General features: G+C 48.5%; 1 protein-coding gene across 1 annotated transcript in view; it reads left to right on the forward strand.

Moving 5' to 3' along the window:
* The window catches only part of DNAH2 (dynein axonemal heavy chain 2), a 108,614-nt gene that overhangs the window by 79,868 nt on the left and 6,193 nt on the right, over positions 1-22,553 (forward strand). The window contains exons 58-79 of the mRNA XM_036341481.1: positions 119-258; positions 1,346-1,478; positions 1,584-1,723; positions 3,323-3,533; positions 3,745-3,861; positions 4,005-4,146; positions 4,814-4,983; positions 5,159-5,275; positions 14,674-14,838; positions 15,391-15,516; positions 15,652-15,800; positions 15,870-15,936; positions 16,387-16,537; positions 16,797-16,945; positions 17,129-17,262; positions 17,354-17,498; positions 17,641-17,840; positions 19,603-19,729; positions 21,187-21,373; positions 21,579-21,727; positions 21,880-22,063; positions 22,293-22,483. Of these exons, the coding sequence (XP_036197374.1) occupies positions 119-258; positions 1,346-1,478; positions 1,584-1,723; positions 3,323-3,533; positions 3,745-3,861; positions 4,005-4,146; positions 4,814-4,983; positions 5,159-5,275; positions 14,674-14,838; positions 15,391-15,516; positions 15,652-15,800; positions 15,870-15,936; positions 16,387-16,537; positions 16,797-16,945; positions 17,129-17,262; positions 17,354-17,498; positions 17,641-17,840; positions 19,603-19,729; positions 21,187-21,373; positions 21,579-21,727; positions 21,880-22,063; positions 22,293-22,483 (3,294 nt within the window). The remainder of the gene's footprint in view (positions 1-118; positions 259-1,345; positions 1,479-1,583; positions 1,724-3,322; positions 3,534-3,744; positions 3,862-4,004; positions 4,147-4,813; positions 4,984-5,158; positions 5,276-14,673; positions 14,839-15,390; positions 15,517-15,651; positions 15,801-15,869; positions 15,937-16,386; positions 16,538-16,796; positions 16,946-17,128; positions 17,263-17,353; positions 17,499-17,640; positions 17,841-19,602; positions 19,730-21,186; positions 21,374-21,578; positions 21,728-21,879; positions 22,064-22,292; positions 22,484-22,553) is intronic.

Here is a 22,553-nt window from a genome sequence, read left to right on the forward strand (position 1 = left end):
GAAGCAGCCAATCAATGATTCTCTCTCATCATTGATGTTTCTCTTTACCTCTCCCTCTCCCTTCCTCTCTAAAATCAATAAAAAACAAACACACACATGCTATGTGGCTTCTGTGCAGATCCAGATGCAGATCATAGAGCAGGCCCGGGCAGATCAGGTGTCAGAGTCCTCGGACAGCCTCTTTGCCTACCTCATCGAGCGCGTGCGCAACAACCTGCACATTGTCCTCTGTCTCAGCCCTGTGGGCGACCCCTTCAGGTAACTCCTGTTATATAGCCTTCTCCCTCCCTCCCTGTGATAGCCCAGCACGTTTCCTCCCCTCTGGCCTTCCATGCCTTCTTGGAGTGAGTCCCATGAAGTGTGCCAGTCTCTACCCCCTGAATGCCCCATCTCCTTTCCATAGATCTTGCCTTTTTTCAGGAAGTCTCTGCTATTTACATAGAAGTTGTCCTCTCCCTCTTGGTGTGACTAGATTGTGTGTGTTTTTTGTGGGGGGAGGGGATAAGAGGGTGATTTTTTGTTTTGTTCTTAAATTTTTAATTGCGATGAAAACTGCAAAACATAAAATTTACCATCTTAACCATTTTTAAGTGTACAGCTCAGTAGTGTTAAGTATATTCACATGGTAGTACAACAGATCTGAATAACTTCCCATTTCTTCCATTCCCCCATCTCCTGGCAACCACCATTCTACTTTCTATTTCTATATATCTCATCTAACTGGAATCATAGTCTTTTTTGTGACTTGCTTAGTTCATTTAGCATAATGTCCTCAAGGTTCATCCATGTTGTAGCATGTATCAGAATCTCTTTTCTTTTTAAGGTTGAATAATATTGCATTGTATGTACCGATCACATTTCATTTGTCCATTCTTGTTATGACTAGATTTTTAAAAGCATTAGAAAGTAGGATGAAGACCGAACTTGTACGGAAAGGCAATGTGGGTTGCCATTTTGTTTATTTTCTTTTATAGTTATGGTGTATGGTGTATTTGCCATGTACCAGGCACTGTATTTTACATGTCACCCCACTGAATCTCCTAACAACCCTAGTTGGTATGCTTTGTTATTCTCATTTTAGAGATTAGAAAGCTGACATTCAAAAGATTAGTTCACTTGCCCAAGATGCACCCCTAAAAATGTGGAATCCGGCTTTTCTGGCCTCAGAACCTATTTCTAAATACGTTTTAAGTTTGCCCAGGAACTAGTTCTGAGGGGAGCAGAATCTGGACAAGGAGATACAGGAGCACTCAGGTTCCTAGAAAGTAGGTGGACCTGTGGCAAAGCCAGTAGCCGGAGGCTGACTCTGCAGGTGGACTTAACTGCCTCTCAAACCCCTCGCCAGGAACTGGATCCGCCAGTACCCAGCCTTGGTGAACTGCACTACGATCAACTGGTTCTCAGAGTGGCCCCGTGAAGCCCTGCTGGAAGTGGCTGAGAAGTACCTCATGGGAGTAGATCTGGGAACTCAGGAGAACGTGAGACCTCCTTCCCATCTCTCTCCACACCCCCTGGGCTCTCCTCTGTTTCCCTCTCCATTTGCCACCACTCTCTGTCCTATGTCCTTTATCCTTTGGCCTCAGATCCACAGGAAGGTGGCCCAGATCTTCGTCACCATGCACTGGTCAGTGGCTCAGTATTCCCAGAAGATGCTGTTGGAACTGCGAAGATACAACTACGTCACGCCCACCAACTACCTGGAACTTGTGTCTGGATATAAGAAGTATGACGAAGAGTTGGGGACATAGAGGGCCAGGGAGCTTGGTGTCTTTTGAGGGCAATTACTGAAATGATATCATGGAAAATATCTGGGAGCTGGCCAAGAGGACTGGCTCCAGGCCCTGGGCGCTGATGTGGAATAGTAGAGATGCAAGGGGTGTTAAGTTTGCCCAGCAAATTAATAAAGGAGAGATGGATCCTCCAGGGGTGTGGCAGTCTCTAGAGCCCTCTTCACACTCTCTTTGTCCTTATTTTCTGGAATGATGTTTCTTTTTCCAACCACAATACAATGGTGACACTGCCACTTTACCCATAATATATGCACCCGTCCTCTCCTCTCTGCCTTTAATATCTTCTAGACTTTCCACCATTCCCAAGAATTACATATTTATTTATTAAGGTGTATTGAGTATTTTATGTGCCTAACACAACAATAATTTGTTTTGAAGGATATAACAGACATGTAAAAAAACCAACAGCCCTCATTTATTGGATTCAGTATTTTAATCAGGGGGAAATGCCATTTGTAACAATAATGATAGTCAACATTTAGTCCTTAACTAACTATGTATTGTTGAGCACCTACTATGGCCGGGCACCGTTCTAGATACTTATAACATTCCAGCTAACAAAGTCCAGTCCTTGCCTTCCCTGGATCATTGGCTTACATTGCGTTTACTATTTGCCGGTTACCATGCTAAGCCCTCTACATGCATTTTCTTATTTAGTCCAGAAAACAATCCTGCATGGACAGTTTTTATGGCTTGGACAATGTTAAAACTTTTTGAATGAGGTGCCAACATTTAAAACTCGGGAGCCTTAGAAAAATCCAGATTTTCAACTTCTCTCTGAAAATCAGAAAATTTGGCAATACTGAGCCCACACTCATTCCCACATGAAAAAACCAGGCTAGAGACAAAGATGGCCACCCTCTCGGGGCAGGTTTTTTCTAGTTCATGCAGTCCCCCTGCCTGCCGCACCCTGGGGACAGAGGCAGATTCCCAGGGGGGGAAATGGCGTGGTGAAAACGATGACTAGCAAGCTGAGAGGTAGAATAAATCGGAGGGATGAGAGTCTGGAAGCACGAAGTCCAGCTGGGAAGCTTTTGGCTATGATCCAGGAAGGAAAGAATAAAAACCTGACCAGAGTGTGGTGGCAACAGGAAGGAAAACAGGGAGCTGAGACACGCTGGGAAGTGAGACTGTCTAGGGCAGTGGTTCTCAGCCTTCCTAATGCCGCGACCCTTTCATACAGTTCCTCATGTTGTGGTGACCCCCAACCATAAAATTATTTTCGTTGCTACTTCATAACTGTAATTTTGCTACTGTTATGAATCGTAATGTAAATATCTGATATGCACGATGTATTTTCATTGTTACAAATTGGACATAATTAAAGCATAGTGATTAATCACAAAACAATATGTAATTATATATGTGTTTTCTGATGATCTTAGGCGATCCCTGTGAAAGGGTCGTTCGACCCCAAAGGGGTCGCGACCCACAGGTTGAGAACCGCTGATTTAGGGAACCACCCCGCCCCCCCTTTCTGGGAGTCCAACCTCTCCACACACCGCAGCACCGTGCTTGCCTTTGTCCCCCAGGCTGCTGGCAGAGAAGCGGCAGGAGCTGCTGGACCAGGCCAATAAGCTGCGGACAGGATTGTTTAAGATCGATGAGACGAGGGAAAAGGTGGAGATGATGTCTGTGGAGCTGGAGGATGCCAAGAAAAAGGTGGCTGAGTTCCAGAAACAGTGCGAGGAGTACCTGGTCATCATTGTGCAGCAGAAGCGGGAAGCGGATGAGCAGCAGAAGGTGGGGCCCCGGCAGTATCCTGCCCCCTCAAGCCCCTCTCCTCCCAGTGCTCACCAGGCAGAGGCTTCCGGTCTCCCTCAGTTACTCTGTCAGGATGCATGTTCCATTCCTCAAAACTGCTGTAGTAATTCTTTCCTTGTTACCTCCAACATCGTCACCCCCACCTCTGCCCACGGCGAAGACAAACCCCTCATCCTCTTTTCCTTCCTAGGCCGTCACAGCCCATAGTGAGAAGATTGCAATTGAGGAAGTCAAGTGCCAGGCACTGGCTGACAATGCCCAGAAGGATCTTGAAGAGGCATTGCCAGCCCTGGAAGAGGCCATGCGGGTATTGGAGAGGGAAGACCCAGGAAAGAGTCTCCAAGTCCCGGGGGAGCGGGAGGAAGAGCTGGGTTCTGTCCCCATAAAGGACCTGTCTTGCCACCTGAGTTGACTTTAGCCCTGTGCCCTAAGTGAATCCTTTCCCCCCAGGCTTTGGAGTCTCTGAACAAGAAGGACATAGGAGAGATCAAGTCTTATGGACGGCCCCCCGCCCAAGTGGAGATAGTGATGCAGGCAGTCATGATTCTTCGAGGCAATGAGCCCACTTGGGCAGAGTCCAAGAGGCAGCTAGGTAAGCTAGAGAACCAGGCGATAACGAGCACCAATTCACCCAGCATTTATTATCATCATCTGCTGTGTGCCAGGCACTCGGGGGGGACAGAGATGAATGAGGCGTTGTGCTGGCCCCGAGAGCATCCAGGGTGGTGGAAAAGAAAAGACATAAATATCAGTGAAGAGTCTTTGGTTGTAAGTCACAGAAAACAACTCATCTTAAATTAAGCAAAAAGAGAAATTGTTATAAAGATATAGGAATATATCTCAAAATCCAGGGGCAGGGATGGCTTCCCCTCCACCTCCCAAAAGGGCAAGAATCAAAACCAAGAGTCTTGCTGTTTCATTCTTGTGGTTTTCTCTGCTTTGTGTTCTGGTACAAGGCACATTTGGCTCTTATATGTCTCTTGGTAGAATATAGCCTGCAAGCTTGAGAGAGTGATGGTTCGGGTGAGATTGTTCGTGGTAAGTGATGGGAAACGAGGCTGGAAGATGGTGGGGGGTCCTGGGCCTGTGAGGGTCTAGAGGAGGGAGCGAGGTCAGCAGCAGGGACATGGGCTGACGTCGGTTATTCTGGCCTTGGGAGCTGAGCGGAGGGAAAACAGGGCCTAAGCAGTGGAAATGCAGCCTGGACAATGAGGGTGGCATTAGGCCTTCTCGCTGAGGCCCTGATTTGCATCCCACAGGGGAACAGAACTTCATCAAATCACTGATCAACTTTGATAAAGACAATATCTCAGATAAGGTTCTGAAGAAGATCGGGGCCTACTGTGCCCAGCCCGACTTCCAGCCTGACATCATTGGCCGCGTCTCACTCGCTGCCAAGTCCCTCTGCATGTGGGTGCGGGCCATGGAGGTAAGCACGAGTGGCGGGGGGGGGGGGGGGGGGGGGGCGGGGGGGGGAAAGGCCTGGGAAGAGGGGGACGCACATAGGAGAAAGCTGGGGGAGTGGAAGGCCCAGGTGGGAAGGAAGGGACCGCTGGTGGGTTAGTGGGTGGGTGGGCGACCCCACCGCCTGGCTGTCCCCGCAGATGTACGGGCGGCTGTACCGGGTGGTGGAGCCCAAGCGGATCCGAATGAACGCTGCACTGGCCCAGCTTCAGGAGAAGCAAGCAGCGCTGGCGGAGGCCCAGGAGAAGCTGCGGGAGGTGAGCCTCATGCCAGTCTTTGCTGCTGTGGCCCCTCTCCTGCTCTCAGGGATGCTTCGTTTCCATTCATCTCTCCCCATCTAATTCCTTCCCCCTCTCCCTCCTGTCTGCCTCCCACTCTATGCCCTGTTTAGATGGGCTGCCTCTGGCTAAGAAAGCTAAGCCGACTGCGGAAGGTTACAAAGGCACAGAGGGCACTGCCCCTTGAGGAGTCCTTGCAAAACTGACTTGGGGGTTGCCTGTCTCTGTCATGGCCTTGACCATGGGCCCTGAGATATTAACTGATGAAATCTGTGTGGCAGATCGGTCTTTGCTGGGAAGGGGGATGCGGAATAGGGCAAGAGTGTCGACATCACTGCTATGGACCGGAAGGCTGTGGACTGAGGGTGCCTGAGCGAATACATAGGAGGGACAGTGTTGTCCCAGAAGTAGAGGCGCCTACTTACTGTGAACAGTTTAGATAACCCAATAGGTGATTTCCTTAAGGTATGTGCACAGATAATTCTCAAGCAAGGCAGAAGGTAGAGTGCTATTATCAAGAGTTCAAAACTCTTCTAGCCTATCATTTAATTTTTCTATCATTGATTTAATAGGCAATACAGTCACATGGTTTAAAATTCAAAATGTATAAAAAAGTATCCAATAAGAAGTCTCCCTCCCACCTTCTGCTCGCTATCTACCAGCTCCCTTCCCTAGAAAGCCACCAATGTTACAAATTCCTGTTTATCCACCCAGGGGTGTTCTATGCACATATAAACAAATATATATTTTTTAAATCTTTTACATTATATATACTGTTCTGCACCTTCCTTTTTTATTTGTCTATACATTGAAGAGTGTTCCATATTGATACATAAAGAGTTTCTGCTCTCCTTTACCACTGCATGATATTCCAGGGGATGGCTATACCATCATTTACTTAACCATTTCCTTTTTGATGGGCATGCTCATTGATTCCAATTTCTTGATCTACACGTGTCCTCAAACTTTGCTGATGCTATCTTGAACTATATAGAAGTTTTAAAATTTCATGTAACCGAAGCTGGTCATACTGTTTCAAAATGTTTTAACCAAAACCAACTATGGAAATAGCCAGGTCCGGGTCCAACATCCTCAAATCGGATGAGGAGCCCAGGGGTTAGTGAGATGAAGTGACTGGCTCATAACTGACAGACCTGGGCTAGAACCTGCATTTCCTGACTCCAAGGCCATTGCTACCGCAGTCATCCCAGTCTTTTCCTGTTGCAGCATCTTTGCTATTGGGAGAGAGGCTGCCCTTGAAGCCTCTTCTGATTCTGTTTGCACAGAATCAACCAGCTGGGCAGGCGGGCTTCTGCCTGCACACGCTCCCCCACTGCCCCTTTCCTGCTGCACTGTCACCTCCCAACCTCACATGAGACCTTCCCTCTTTTACTCTCTTTTTCACAGATGAATAATCACAGGTGTGGCAATCTATTTGGAAACGTTTCTCACCTCTGGGTGAATCGTATCCTGGGCCAAATAATTAGCGATTGTTTCCTTTATATGTAAAACATGGGTCCTCTAGCCCTAGCCGGTTTGGCTCAGAGGATAGAGTGTCGGCCTGCGGACTCAAGGGTCCCAGGTTCGATTCCGGTCAAGGGCATGTACCTTGGTTGCGGGCACATCCCCAGTAGGGTGTGTGCAGGAGGCAGTTGATCGATGTTTCTAACTCTCTATCCCTCTCCCTTTTTCTCTGTAAAAAATCAATAAAATATATTTTAAAAAAACACACAAAACAAAAAAAAACATGGGTCCTCTGGGGTCAGCTGCCAGCAATATCATTCATTAGACAATATTTATAGAGCGCCTGATGTGAGGCCTCTTGAGAAGCCCTACTTGATAAGAGTAGACAGACAGGGGGCCAACACTTCTCCTTTGTTACTGTGACATAGGCTTTGACATGTAAGAGCCAAATGCACATGCTCAGTATCCGGCACCCTTCCCCACCCACTCGCAGAGAGCACTGTGCTGAGGCTGGGCTCCACCACCGGCCAAGTACGTACAAATCTTTGGTCCTCAGTGATTCTCAGAGCCTGGAAATCAGCATTTTGAAAGGCTTCTTGTCAGAGCCAGCCAGAGGTGGGAAGCCTGTACATCGGCTCTAGGGCCAGAGAGCTGATGGGCCTATCAATCCGAATCTTGAGTAAGCAGTTTTAATCCTTATTCACTTGTTTGGGGCCCTGAAAATGTATGTATCATAGGCCCGATTCTGACATGCAACAAGGATTAGGAACCACTAGCTTAGAAATTGCCCTAGAGGCTCTCAAATGGGTCTAGACAGAATCTTAATCTACTTCAAGGCAATTGTTTACTCAAGGTTGAAAATTCACTTTCTTTCCTCTTTCCCACTCCAAGCTATGTCACATTTCAACATAGTATATTGGAGGTTATGGAGTAAGATTAAATGATAGCATTAAAACGCTACAATAACAATAGTATACAAATTCCACAAATTTGAATATAACCCTCAGGGAGAAATTAGATTTCAGAGATTAAATCTTTGTAAACTAAAGTCCAAGTAAATTAAAATCTGAAATCAAATTATCTTGATTTTATGAGTTAAAAGTCTAGAAGCCAACATTCTTAAGTTAAAGTCCCCAACCCATCCTCCCAGTTTCTTATTCCGCTCCGTCTCCACAAGGGGGGTTCTAGGATCAGCCCCCGGCTCCTTACATTACAATCAGGCCTGTCACTCCCTGGGAATGACGTGTTCCTGTAGGACCTCAGAGGCTGCACTCGGTCAAATTCAAGTCTCTCAGGAGCATCGCTCGAATTCACGGAGTCAGTCAGGCACTCATGGCTTCCACATAAAATTACGTCCCAGAAAACCAGTCATTATTGCCCCAAAGACCAGAGTGGAAACTCAGTGGTATTTTTAGGAATGAGGATACATGGAGAAAATCTTTGTTTTAGCATCACCAGAATGTCAGTTAACTGGAAACCGTGACCCGTGAACGTCACTAAACTGGGAGAAACTTCTAACCAGAGATTCATGTGAGAGCTCTAATGCAGTCACTGAGCATTTCCTGCACAGGGGGTGTTGGAGATACACATGTGCATATCTGCCTTTTTTGGAGGAGGAGGTTCTTGTGGTAAAATACACATAAAATTTACCATTGTAACCATTGTAAAGTGTACAAGCCAGTGGCATGAACTACATTCTCCATGTTGTGCAGCCGTCACCATTATCTTGTTCCGGAACTTTTCATCACTCCAGATGGTCACCCTGTGTATATCCTTTCAATTTCAGCTCCCCCTTGAGCTCGGGGATCCCCGCTCTGGGTTGTGAGCAGGTACGGTCAGCCCTGTACCACAGTGGCTAATATTGCTGCTTTCTTTGTGGGACTGCTGAGGTCTTTGAAAACTGCCTTTCAGGGAAGGTTTCAGCTCGTCCCCATGCGCACTCTAACTGGAGTATTACCAGCAACAGATTCCTGAACTGAAGCTGCTATTGCTGCTGCTGAGGCCCGTGCCCTGGAACCTTGTGGGGACAAGTCTCTGCCGTTTGTGCGCCAAGGCACGGCTTTGCTCCTCTGTGAATCCCCTAAGTTGTTCAGGGAGGGTCCCTTCAGTTGTAGGCAATACCTGCATGCCTGCTACCCTCCCTGTACCACCTGAAATCGCAGCCAAACAATAGTTCCAGCCCATCTGCCTGTGGACAAGCCACATGGATTCCAGGCTAGTCTCTTCATAACTGCCTCCTTAGCCTGGAGTAGAAATTGAATAACAGGACAGCTGACCTAGTGCTGTCTACCCAGACCTGGCAATAACCACGTAAAGCTAGAACCTGTAGACCCACAAAACCTAATGCCTTGCCAGTTAAAAGGCCTAATATTCTCTTTTTCACAATGGGCTTGCCGCCAGAACATAGGTGTCGTAAACACCACAACTAAAAGCCAGAATGGGAAAGGACAGGCCTCATATCAACATCGTCGTCATTGGACACGTAGGTTCCGACAAGTCTACCGCTGCTGGCCCTCTGGTTGACAAGTGTGGTGGGATTGACAAAAGAACCATTGAAAAATCTGAGAAGGAGACTGCTGATATGGGGAAGGGCTCCCTCAAGTGTGCCTGGGTCTTGGATAAACTGAAAGCTAAACATGAATGTGTGTCACCACTAATATCTCCCTGTGGAAATTTGAGACCAGCAAGTTTTATGTGACCATCTTTGATGTCTCAGGACACAGGGTCTACATTAAAAAAAACCATTGCTTTTTAACTGGCAAGGCATTAGGTTTTGTGTGTACTACAGATTCTAGCTGTAAATGGTTACAGGCACATCTCAGGCTGCTTATGCTATCCTGATTGTTGCTGCTGGTGTTGGTGAATGTGAAGCAGGCATCTCCAAGAATGGGCAGACCCGTGAGCATGCCCGTCTGGCTTGCACACCGGGTGTGAAGCAGCTGATTGCTTCTGTTAACAAAATGAATTCCACTGAGCCCCCCTATGGCCAGAAGAGATATGAGGAAATTGTTTAGGAAGTCAGCACCTGCATTAAGAAAATTGGCTACAACCCTGACACAGTAGCATTTGTGCCAATTTCTGGTTGGAACAGCGACAACATGCTGGAGCCAAGTGCTAACATGCTTGGTTCAAGGGATGGAAAGTTGCCCATAAAGATGGCAATGCCAGTGGAACCACGCTGCTTGACGCTCTGGATTGCATCCTGCCACCAACTGGTCCAACTGACAAGCCCCTGCAGCTTCCCCTCCATGGTGTCTGCAGAACTGGTGGCCTGGGTCCTTCCCTGTGGGCCGAGTGGAGACTGGTGCTCTCAAACCCGGCAGGCGGTGACTGCGCTCCAGTCAGTGTCACAACTGAAGGGAAGCCTGTTGAAATGCACCGTGAAGCTTTAAGGAAAGCTCTTCCCGGGGACAAAGTGGGCTTCAGTGTCAAGAACATGTCTGTCTCCCTAGTCAGTCAGGCTCAGTGGATAGAGCGTCGGCCTGTGGACTGAAGGGCCCAGGTTTGATTCCTGTCAAGGGCATATGCCCAGGTTGCAGGCTCAATCTCCAGTAGTGGGTGTGCAGGAGGCAGCCAATCAATGATTCTGTCTCATCATTGATGTTTCTATCTCTCTCTCCCTCTCCCTTCCTCTCTGAAATCAATAAAAATATATTTTAAAAAAATTAAAAAAGAACTTAACATACCCCTTAACATATTAAAAAAACAACAACCATGCCTGTCAAAGATGTTCATTGGGGCAATGTGTCTGGTGACAGCAATAATAACCCACTATCGGAAGCAGCTGGCGTCACAGCTCAGTTGATTACCCTGAACCATCCAGGCCAAATCAGTGCTGGATACACACCTGTGCTGGGTTGCCACCCCTCACGTTGCTTGCAAATTTGCTGAGCTGAAGGAGAAGATCGATCGTCATTCTGGGAAAAAGCTGGAAGATGGCCCAAAGATTTTGAGATCTGGTGATGCTGCCGTTGTTGGTATGGGTCCTGGGAAGCCCATGTGTGTTGAGAGCTTCCCTGACCCTCTGGGCCGTGTTGCTGTTCGTGACATGACAGACAGCTGCGGTGGGTGTCATCAAAGCCGCGGACAAGAGGGCAGCTGGAGCTGGCAAAGTCACCCTGTCTGCCCAGAGAGCTAAACGCATTTCCCCCAACACCTGCCATCCCCGTCTTACTCGGCGGTGGAAGAGAGGCCTCAGAACTGTTGGTCTCAACTGGCCATTTAAGTTGAACAGTAAAAGACTGATTAATGATTAATGGGTCGTAAAACTTTCAGAAAGGAGAATGTTTTGTGGACCATTTGGTTTTTATGTGTGTGTGTGGCAGGTTTTTAGTTTATTAGTTTTTTTTAAAAAAGTACTTTTAAATGGAAACAACTTTACCAAAAAATCAGTCACAGAATTTTGAGACCCATTAAAACAAAGTTTAATGAGGAAAAAAAATATGATATTCTGTCCATCAGTGCTAAAAACAATCTAACCCACTTAAACCTCGTCGGCAATATTAGTGTGGCAGCTATAGCAGCCTTTATCCCGAGACCACCGCAATACCTCGTGAAGGCCATCCTTGAAGCCCACATCTTTCTTTTGCCACTATTTTAAACAGTCCTGCTTCTGTAGGAACAGCCATTCACCTATGGACAAAGACACAGTCATCTGCCAAGGTCAGAATAATTCAGGATCGGCTAAAGCCTTTCACCCAGGCCAAGATTAGTTAAAAGTCAACCACACAAGAGTAAAGACCTACAGGCCTAACATGAACCTCTAATCACCCAAGTCAAAACACCTGCCCATACCTCAAAGGCTGCTCATGAGCCCCACCCAAAGCTGCTGCTTTTTTTAAAAATTTTTTATTTTTTATTGATTTCAGAGAGGAAGGAAGAGGGTGAGAGATAGAAACAGTGGTTCTCAACCTTCTGGCCCTTTAAATATAGTTCCTCATGCTGTGACCCAACCATAAAATTATTTTCGTTGCTACTTCATAACTGTAATGTTGCTACTGTTATGAATTGCCATGTAAATATCTGATATGCAGGATGGTCTTAGGCGACCCCTGTGAAAGGGTCGTTCGACCGCCAAAGGGGTCACGACCCACAGGTTGAGAACCACTGGATAGAAACATCCATGATGACAGAGAATCATGGATCAGCTGCCTCCTACAAGTCTCCCACTGGGGATTGAGCCCACAACCCAGGCATGTGCCCTTGACCAGAATCAAACCTGGGACCTTTCAGTTCTCAGGCGGATGCTCTATCCACTGAGCCAAACCGGCTAGGGCCCACCCAAAGCTTCTTAATAGGTTTTCTGGTCTGCAAATATACTCTTGATTGGGTCCAAGAATTAGCAGCCTTCTTCTATGCATGGGTTTTAAACAAGTTAATAAATAAAAAGTCCAAAATACTACTTTTAGGTTGGAGAATGTGGCTAACATCTGTGGGCAAGTTGGCCCCACTAGTAGTGACCCTGTATTCAGACGATTGAGCGGGTCTCAGGCGTTGTGGGCGGGCAGAGTGGAACTTGTGCTCACTCCTAAAAGGAAAGGGCCTGAGCTCCGTTGAGCACTCCCAGTTGATTCTTTCCAGTTTTACCAATCAGATCAGTCACACACCTCCCCTGGAGAAAGGGTGTGTAAAGACCTGCAAGGGAACCACCAAGATTAAAAATTATAACAAAATGTGAACCTTGAAGAAAAACTAAATCTCGTGATTCTTCAGGTTATAGAGAAGAACTTCAAAAGCGAACCTAAGGAAGAAATGACATCCACAAAACAAAAATAAGATGAGAAGAGGAAGAGTTCAAACAGAGAAAAAGAAAGATTCAGGGAAATTTTAAAATGATCAAATGACAGTCATTCAATAGAAGGGTGGGAAGATAGAGTCAAGGAATATAAAACAAAAATAAAAAGTCTACCCCTAACCGGTTTGGCTCAGTGGATAGAGCGTCCATCTGCGGACTGAAAGGTTCCAGGTTCGATTCCGGTCAAGGGCATGTACCTTGGTTGCGGGCACATCCCCAGTGGGAGGTGTGCAGGAGGCAGCTGATCGATGTTTCTAACTCTCTATCTCTCTCCCTTCCTCTCTAAAAAAAATCAATAAAATATATTTTAAAAAAAAATTAAAAGTCTAAAACATAAGAAAGCTATAACAGACACAATCCAACCAACAAGGATTTCTGAAAGAGCAAATGTGCAATCAGCAGGAACAGAAAAATATTTAACAACCAATTCAGCATGCACAGTGGCCTATCAGAGTGTGCCTTAGCCACCAGCAGCGCAGCCAGCCACCAGTTCACACTGGGCACCAGCCCAGGCCATATGTCGATGCTGTTTCTGGTGTTTGATCTTTATAACAACCTAATGACAAAGCACAGAAGACTGTGGGTTCTGAGTGGGAATGCTGTTAACTTCGACAATGTAAAAACCAAAGCACAGCTAAAATAGTCGGGAGGTGAATGCCGGTGGTGGGCTGAGGGAGAGATCAGGCAATGCTTTCGCAGATATTATAAAACGAGGTTTCGATGTGCCATTTAAAGTTATAAGGGTAACCAGTAGAACTAAAGCTATTAGGAATAAAGAGAAAAGGGTGGTAATGCGTAGGCATAAGAGATTAAATCGTCATTTATCATAGCATAAAGTCAATATAAAGAGTCTAAAATTGATAACCCAGGAAACAACAGTGTAGAATACACTTGTGTATGGAGATAATGGCCCTGGAAGAATATTCAAGCAACATGTCACATTGGATATCTTGAGAAGAGAGTGGGTGGATGGAGAGCAGAGTTGGGAAGCAGACTTCTCATGACCTTATGTCTTTTGAATTTTTAAGTTGCTTATTCACAAAGTAAACAAAATTAAAATAAAAAATAAATTGCATCAACATGTGCTTATGCCCCTACAAGGACATTCATTGCAGCATTAATAGAAAATGTTGGCAAGACACAAATGTCTATCAGTAGAAGACTTGTTATATAAAATAATGGTTAAATCATACACAAGATTATTTTGCAGCTTTTACAAACAATTATTCCCGGCTGGCATGGCTCAGTGGTTGAGCATCGACCTGTGAACCAGGAGGTCACCTTTCGATTCTGGTCAGGGCACATGCCCAGATTTCAGGCTTCATCCCCAGTGTGGGGCATGCAGGAGGCAGCTGATCAATGATTCCCTCTCATCATTGTTGTTTCTATCTCTCTCTCCCTTCCTCTCTGAAGTCAGTAATATTTTTAAAACACCAAACAAACAAACAAAAACACACAATTATTATTCGCCTGTCAGGCGAATACCAGGCCCTAGAAAAGGCTGGATCAGTCCTCTACTTCAGATTTAAGTGATGTATTTCAACCTCAGGAGAGCCCAGAGGGTGGTGATGAATGGAGGGAGGTTTCTCTCACAGGTAAAGCTCTTCCCAGGTCCCTGTCTCTGGCGTGGGACCTGGGACCTGGGTCTTGTCCTTGAGTGGACTCCTCTTTTTCTCTCCAACAATTCCTGAGCTCGTTTCTAGCTTTTTCTTTTTCTCTCAAGATCACGTCTTGGGGGTGGCTCCTGGGACGGAGTGGCAATCATTCTTGCGCGCTTCGATCCTCTCTTGCCAGCACATCTGTGTCATTTCTTATGCTACAAGAGGTCTGCCTCCTGCCCGGCTTTGAGTTTCATTACTAAGTAATTTCTGGGCTCAAGGAAAGAGTGGTGGAGGGGAGGAAAAGAAAATTCCTCACACGTATTTTGTCTTTTTTCTCTCCTTACAACAGCCCTTTAGGGTAGGTGTTATCATTCTTATTTTGCACAGGAGAAAACCAAGACTTGAAGAGATCAATTTACCCAAGATCATGCAGCCACAAAATAGCAGATTGGTGATTTGAATCCAGAACATTCTGGCCCCAAGCCCTGTGTTTGATTCCTAGCTCTGATTACTCCCAGGTGGCTGAGAAACTGGATATGCTGAAGAAACAGTACGATGAGAAGCTGGCACAAAAAGAGGACCTTCGCATGAAGTCTAAGGAGATGGAGATGAAGCTGGAGCGAGCCGGGATGTTGGTGTCTGGGTTGGCTGGCGAGAAGGCCCGATGGGAGGAGACAGTAAAGGTGAGATCAAATGTACCACCTGGCTCTCCTTCCTCCCTGCCAACTAGTTCCAAGAGCTCCCATCCCCTTTAGGTTAAGGGACAGTCAGGGAAAATAGGGACAGCTGGGTATAGGGACATCCAAAAATAGGGCATGGGAGTTCTTCCCCTCCCTTTCCTCACATTTGGTGAGAAGAGTGAGAGGAGAGATTTTTTGTACCATTAGGGATCTGCTTCTATGTTTAGGCAGAGCTACAAAGCACCCACGAGGACCCTTTTACAGCACATTGGCTGGAGAGAAACAGGGCGCATCTTGTCTCTCTACTTTCAGTGAGCTTCTGGTGTCATGAAAGAGTTAGGCCTTATCACCAGAATGTAAACAGAATTGCTGTCAAAGATGGGGAACTGAAAAGTAATTCGAACCAGGTTAGGGTTCTCAGGGCACAAAGGTTTAGGAGAGGGAAATAATCTCTTTAATCCAGATAGTGTTCAGAGGAGAGTGCCTTCAAAGCATTCCCGTCTCTCCCAGTGGTGGGGGCTCTGACAGGCTTACTCCCCCCCTCCTGTCCTCCAGGGCTTGGAAGAGGACCTGGGCTACTTGGTGGGAGACTGTCTCCTGGCAGCTGCCTTTCTGTCCTACATGGGACCCTTCCTGACCAACTACCGGGATGAGATTGTCAACCAGATCTGGATCAGGAAGGTGAGACTCAGGCATGATGAGTGAGGTCTTGGGCTCTGAGACCAGGGCCTTTGGGAGTAATAAGAGATATCAGAAAAGGGCAGGGTTGCTGAGCTCTGATCTCCACACTGAAATCTGGGGCTCTTCCCTACACAGATTTGGGAGCTTCAGGTTCCTTGCTCACCTCGCTTCACCTTTGATGATTTCCTGTCCAATCCTACCAAAGTTCGGGACTGGAACATCCAAGGGTTGCCCTCAGATGCCTTCTCCACTGAGAATGGCATCATCGTCACCCGTGGCAACAGGTAAGGATGCTGCCGGGAGCATGAGGAGTAAGCGCAGAGCCTGTCTTCTGACGGATGCTTCCTCCTCAGGTGGGCACTGATGATTGATCCTCAGGCCCAGGCCTTGAAGTGGATCAAGAACATGGAAGGAAACCAGGTATAAGGCTGGGGGGCTGGTTTTATCCCCTTAGGACGGTGGTTCTCAACCTTTCATACAGTTCCTCATGTGGTGGGGATCCCCAACCATAAAATTATTTTCGTTGCTACTTCATAACTGTAATTTTGCTACTGTTATGAATCGTCATGTAAATATCTGATATGCAGGATGTATGTTCATTGTTACAAATTGAACATAATTAAAGCATAGTGATTAATCACAAAAACAATATGTAATTATATATGTGTTTTCCGATGGTCTTAGGCGACCCCTGTGAAAGGGTCGTTCGACCTCCAAAGGGGTCGCGACCCACAGGTTGGCGACCCACAGGTTGAGAACCGCTGCCTTAGGAGCTCTTCCCATGCCTGTCTCTTCCTGAGTCCTACCCTTGGGCCGTTTTTTCCCTATGAGTCCCTCAGTGTTTCTTCCATCTTTTTTCTTGCTCTCTAGGGCCTTCAGATCATCGACCTGCAGATGACCGATTACCTTCGAGTCCTAGAAAACGCCATCCAGTTTGGATACCCAGTGCTGCTCCAGAATGTGCAGGAATATCTGGACCCCACACTCAACACCGTGCTCAACAAATCCGTAGCTCGAATTGGTCAGGGCCCAGACTTACTGTGTGGCGGGACTGTGGGACAGATCCCAAGGACCAGCCAAGTGGGACACTGGGGAGGAAAAGGCTGGCTCTTTGGCTGTGTCCTTTATTTACTAGTATCTGTCCCTCTATTCAGACTGCCCCGGGCTGGGTCCATTAGGACAGGCTGAGTCACTGCCACTGGATGCTGGTAGGGGAAAGAATGGGTCAGCCCACACCTGGTCACATGGAGTCCTTGCCCTTGACCCTCTTGTGGGTACAGGTGGTCGGCTGCTGATTCGCATTGGAGATAAGGAGGTAGAATACAATCCCAATTTTCGTTTCTACATCACCACCAAGCTCTCCAACCCCCACTACAGCCCAGAGACATCAGCCAAGACCACCATTGTCAACTTTGCAGTCAAAGAGCAGGTAGGCGGGGCTGATGCTTAGACTGAACTAGGGTGAAGCAGGCAGGGCTGTAGAGTCCGGCAGGATCGAGAAAAAGGCTAAGATTGTGTTGGGCAGGTCTAAGGAGCTTGGAGGTGTAAAGGGGTGCAAAAGGTGAAGGTCACTGGAGTGACCTTCTCACCCTGAGTCCTGGTGTGCTTCCAGGGCCTGGAGGCCCAACTCCTGGGCATTGTGGTCCGGAAGGAGCGTCCTGAGTTGGAGGAGCAGAAGGATTCGCTAGTCATCAATATCGCTGCTGGCAAGAAAAAGCTCAAGGAGCTGGAGGATGAGATCCTTCGGTGAGACCTTGCCTCCACCCTCCACTGGTCCACTCACTGGCACGACTAGTCCCTGCCCGCTCCATCCATGTGCCTGTTGGCTTCCCTCCAGGCTGCTGAATGAGGCCACAGGCTCCCTGCTAGATGATGTGCAGCTGGTGAACACCCTGCAGACCTCCAAGTTAACCGCCACGGAGGTGACTGAGCAGCTGGAGACCAGTGAAACCACGGAGATCAACATTGACTTGGCCCGTGAGGTGAGGTCCTGTGCCCTCCAGCCCAGCCCCCACCAGCCGTCAAGATAAAATTCTAATAATCTTGGCCTGAGGAACCTTCCATCCCTGAGCTCCTGCCACCTGGCATGTCCCTCTGTGGCCCCTGACTCTGCCCTCTCTGCAGGCTTACCGCCCATGTGCCCAGCGGGCATCAGTCCTGTTCTTCGTGCTCAATGACATGGGCCGCATCGACCCCATGTACCAATTCTCGCTGGATGCCTACATCAGCCTCTTTATCCTCAGCATTGATAAGAGCCATCGCAGCAACAAGCTGGAGGACCGCATTGACTACCTGAATGAATACCACACCTATGCTGTCTACAGGTCTGAGGCTCCTCCCTACATGCCCTAGGCAGGAGGCCAAGTGACTGACTCGAACACTGACCCTTCCTCCTAGTTCTGCCCTGGTGCTTTCTCAGGCCATCATATTGGTCCCCTGCTCTCCTCCCCATACTCCTTCCTGGGTAGCTTATCCACTGTCATGGTCCAACCATCACCTGTGGGCTGACTGCTCAGTGTTATATCTTTAGCTCTCCCTTGAGTGTTGGACTTGTGTGTACAACTGTCTACTATACCAGCACTTCTCCAATAGTAACGTGCTTATAGAGCACAGGGAATCTTGTTAAATACAGATTAAGATTTAGTAAGTTGGGGTCCTGTATGTCTAATGCTCCTGGTCTATGGGTCACACTGAGTAACAAGGTACTTGACTTCTCTACATAGACACCCCACAGACCCCTCAAGTTCAGCTTGTTTTAGGTCAAACTCATCTCCCCTTTTCAAGGCCCTCACCCCTAACTGGCATCAGCACTCACTTCCCAGTCACCCCACCCAGAAAGTGGAAGAGTGAACGCTCTCCTTGACTCTTCTCCTCTCAGATCAGTCACCAGGTTTTGCTCGTGAATCTTTCTGCAAACTCTTCCCTCCCAATTCTCCCCATGGCTACACCTGCACTTTAGTTCAGACTTTCATGATCTTTCTTTCTGAATTGCACAACCATCTCCTAACAGGGCATCCTGCATCTAACTTTGTCTCTCTCCGATCTGTCCTCTTGTAGCGTCCGTGAGAGCCTTCCAAACACAAATCTGACCATGCCACTCCTGGCTGAAGCGGGTGGAGCCTTTCGTGACCTGTCCTCCACCTGCCTCTCAGCTTCCCCCTTCCCCACCTTCCACTGGATGCCTGAGCAGTGCCGACTGCCTTCCATGCCTGCTTCCCCCAACCCCCTTGTCTACATTTGCTTCTACTCTGAGCTCTCCCTGGAGTCCTCCGTTCTCTTCCTCTTCTGCATCACTCGATAACTCTGCTGCACCCCAGGGCAACTTCCCCAAGATACTTCCCCTTGTCCACCAGGCATGGTGGGTGCCCCGATCCTGTGACCTCCTAATGGCACTGTCACCCGTATAGAACCCATCACATCCTTGCACAATCAGTGGCCCCTCTCATCCACCTGCCCTTTTCACACCACCCGATTTCCTCCAGGACAGACACTCTGGCACATTCATATTTGTGTCTTCAGGACCTGGAAGAGTGCTTGGCACATAGGAAGGGCCCAGCCAATGTTTGGTGTGTGTGTGTGTGTGTGTGTGTGTGTGTGTGTGTGTGTGTGTTTAATCTTCACCCAAAGATATTTTTGCCATTGACTTTTTAGAGAAAGTGGAAGGGACTGAGGAAGGGAGAGGGAGAGAGGGAAACATTGAAATGAGAGGGACACATCAGTTGGTTGCCTTCCGAACGCGTCCCAACTGAGGTGAGGATCTAACCCACAACCCAGGTATGTGCCCTTGTCAGGGAATCGAACTCAAGGCCCTTCAGTCTGCTGGCCGACACTCTAACCACGGAGCAACACCTGCCAGGGCAATGCTGGGTGTTTTTAATAGAAACAAATGGTTGTTTTTACCAGTGAACTCTGGGAAAAATCATGTGCTCGCTCTCTAGGTCCCTGAGTGCTTGGCTGTTTATAGGAGGTTTGAATTAGATGCTGATGAGGGTCCTTCTGTGTAAGACTCTGATTGTATGATGTTTGCTCAGTAGGTGTTCATATTGAGTGTCCTCCTCCTCCACCCTCCCTGTCCCCTTCTCCCAGGTACACCTGCCGCACCCTTTTTGAGCGCCACAAGCTACTATTCAGTTTTCAGATGTGTGCCAAAATCCTGGAAACTTCTGGCAAGCTCAACATGGATGAGTACAACTTCTTTCTGCGTGGGGGTGTGGTGAGTTGGATAGAGGGCACATCCGAGGGTGGAACGGTCAAGGCTGGGGATGGTGGCAAGTCTGAAGAAGCCTCCACACCCAGAGGGTAAGGCCCCCGTCTCCAGCGAGGGAGCCGAGAGCTGCCAGGAGCAGGGGCATGGCAAGCTCCTTTGGGCTATGGCAGTGGCTTGCAGTGCGCCCCCTTCTCACATTACAGGTGGGACTTGGGGGCCCCTCTTACCTGTGACCCACTGGTTGGTATGATCTTGACACTCTTTCATTGCCTCTCAAGCCACTCCTTCCCCAGCCTACAGCATGGTCACCATGACACAGTTTTCCTTGCAAGCACCTCCGCCCCTCCCCCCACCCTGCCCCCTGTGTTGCATTTACTTTGCAAAACTGCCACTCTGGTTAGATCCAGCTCCACTGTCCCCGTGTGGCCTGTGCAGCTGAACCTGGCTGAAGAGAAACACCCACAGGAACCTTAAATGGGCCCTGAAACTGACAGACACCGGTACCACGTTTCCCTGGGCTAGTCATCCGCTCATCCTCTGGACAACAGTTTCATTTGCCTTGACACCTTTACTTCGCCTCTCATGTGGATTTTAGCAATAATCTTCCAACACTCCCCACCCCTGGACTCTCAACCTAGAGACCAGAGAGATTCTTTTAAAATGGATGCTCATTACTGACGTCATCTCCCACCGTCCAGCTCCTCAAACCACCCACTCCAGCTGCACAGGCCTCCTTGCTGGCTGTGACCAGTGTGTCCCACTTAGGGCCTTTCGCACTGGCCGTTCCTGTTCCCAGAAAACGACACCCTCAGGTGTACATGCCTTCTTGCCCTCTTTCTCGCCGTCTCCGATATTTGATTCCAGTCGCACCTTGTGAAGAGCTCCTTGACTTTCTCAGTTAATGCTTCAGACTGCCCCCCAGGACTTCAGTCCTCCTTATCTTCCTCAGCTTGGTCTCTGTTTTCATGTAACCGGGAAAATCTTTGCTATACTAGATAATCTACTTACGTTTTGGTTCATTATCTGCCCTCCCACATTGGAAGAAAACCTCCTTACGGGCAGAGAAATTTGTCCTTTTTGTCCAGTGATGTATCCCACGTGCTTAAAAAACTTACAGGTGGTGAATAAGAAATATTTGTGAAAGAGAGTGAACAAATGAATGAACTAACAGTTTGAGCTTCTCCAGAGGGTGAGGCTACCAGTTGATAACACGAAGTGAGAGGCAACCACCAGAGGGCGCAAGCTCCCTAAATTTGAACCGCGTTCCCTGCGCAGTGTCTGAGAGACTTAAACCCCCACATTTATCCCCTAATAAAGGTGGAGTCCAATCCATCTTGGATTCCTGCATTCATTTTTTCATTCTGTTTCATGCAAGACTCATCTTTGTCCATTTTTTTTAAAAAAAGGTAACTCTTTGGGGGAGGTGCTCCTGGTCAGTCCTTTCTCCTGTCTCCTTCCCCCAGGTTCTGGATCGGGAGGGCCAAATGGACAACCCATGTACCAGTTGGCTCGCAGATGCCTACTGGGATAACATCACGGAGCTAGACAAACTGACCAACTTCCACGGGCTCATGAACTCCTTTGAACAGTATCCTCGTGACTGGCACCAGTGGTATACCAACTCCACCCCGGAGAAGGCCGTGCTGCCAGGTGCCCCGGCGTGTGGGCCTCCCCCCTCCGCTTTTCTCCTTCCCTCCATTCAGCCCCTGTGTGTGCCCGTCCCTTTATTCTGTAGCCCTTCTCTCAAGCTCCGCTCAGCCAGCTGCGTCCTGGCAGAGCATTCCCTGCAGGTGCCTCTTTGTTCAGATTCCCTGCTCTCCCAGCCTCTCCCTGCAACACCTCACCTCCTCCCCAGGTGAGTGGGACAACGCCTGCAACGAGATGCAGCGGATGCTGATCGTGCGCTCCCTCCGCCAGGACCGCGTGGCGTTCTGTGTTACGTCCTTCATCGTCTCCAACCTTGGCTCCCGCTTCATCGAACCGCCTGTGCTAAACATGAAGCTGGTCAGCGGCTTGGTTTCCTTGCCCACATCGCCCACCTCATCCCTGGGTCCTCCCTGTCCCCCCTCCAGTGTACCATATGCATTCCTTCCATCTCTTTCTCCCACTCCCGTTGCATGGCCTTCTGCTGAGGCCATACCCTGTGCTCCTGGCAGGTGATGGAAGATTCAACCCCACGAACCCCACTGGTGTTCATCCTGTCCCCGGGTGTGGACCCCACCAGTGCCCTGCTCCAGCTGGCAGAGCACACAGGCATGGCTCAGCGTTTCCACTCCCTGTCCCTGGGCCAGGGCCAGGCCCCCATTGCTGCTCGGCTCCTCCGGGAGGGCATGTATCAGGGTCAGTGCATTCTTGTTCTTCTCCCCCCATCCTTGGCCCTGGTCCCACTCAAAAGAGCCTCCAGCCTCGATCACACTACCATAGCCACAGCTACTTTTCCAGAAGGTCCCCGGAGTGGCAGACCTGCGCATTGTGACACTCCCTCCCACACACATACAATGAGATGGAGAGTGTGGGGACAGATGGGGCTTAGGCAGTGGGTCCCATTGAATCCGGTGTCTCCCTGCAGGACACTGGGTGTTCCTGGCTAACTGCCACCTGTCACTGTCGTGGATGCCTAATCTGGACAAACTGATAGAACGACTGCAGGTGGAGGATCCGCACCCTTCCTTCCGCCTCTGGCTCAGCTCCAGCCCCCACCCCGAGTTCCCTATCTCAATCTTACAGGCCAGCATCAAGATGACCACAGAACCCCCAAAGGTACGGGCGGCTGTAGAAAGCCAGCATCAGCTATTCCATCTGGCCTGCCTTTCCTTCTGCTAGCATCGGA

The sequence above is a fragment of the Myotis myotis genome, unplaced genomic scaffold, assembly GCF_014108235.1.
Source record: "Myotis myotis isolate mMyoMyo1 unplaced genomic scaffold, mMyoMyo1.p scaffold_m19_p_17, whole genome shotgun sequence".
Lineage (NCBI taxonomy): Eukaryota > Metazoa > Chordata > Mammalia > Chiroptera > Vespertilionidae > Myotis > Myotis myotis.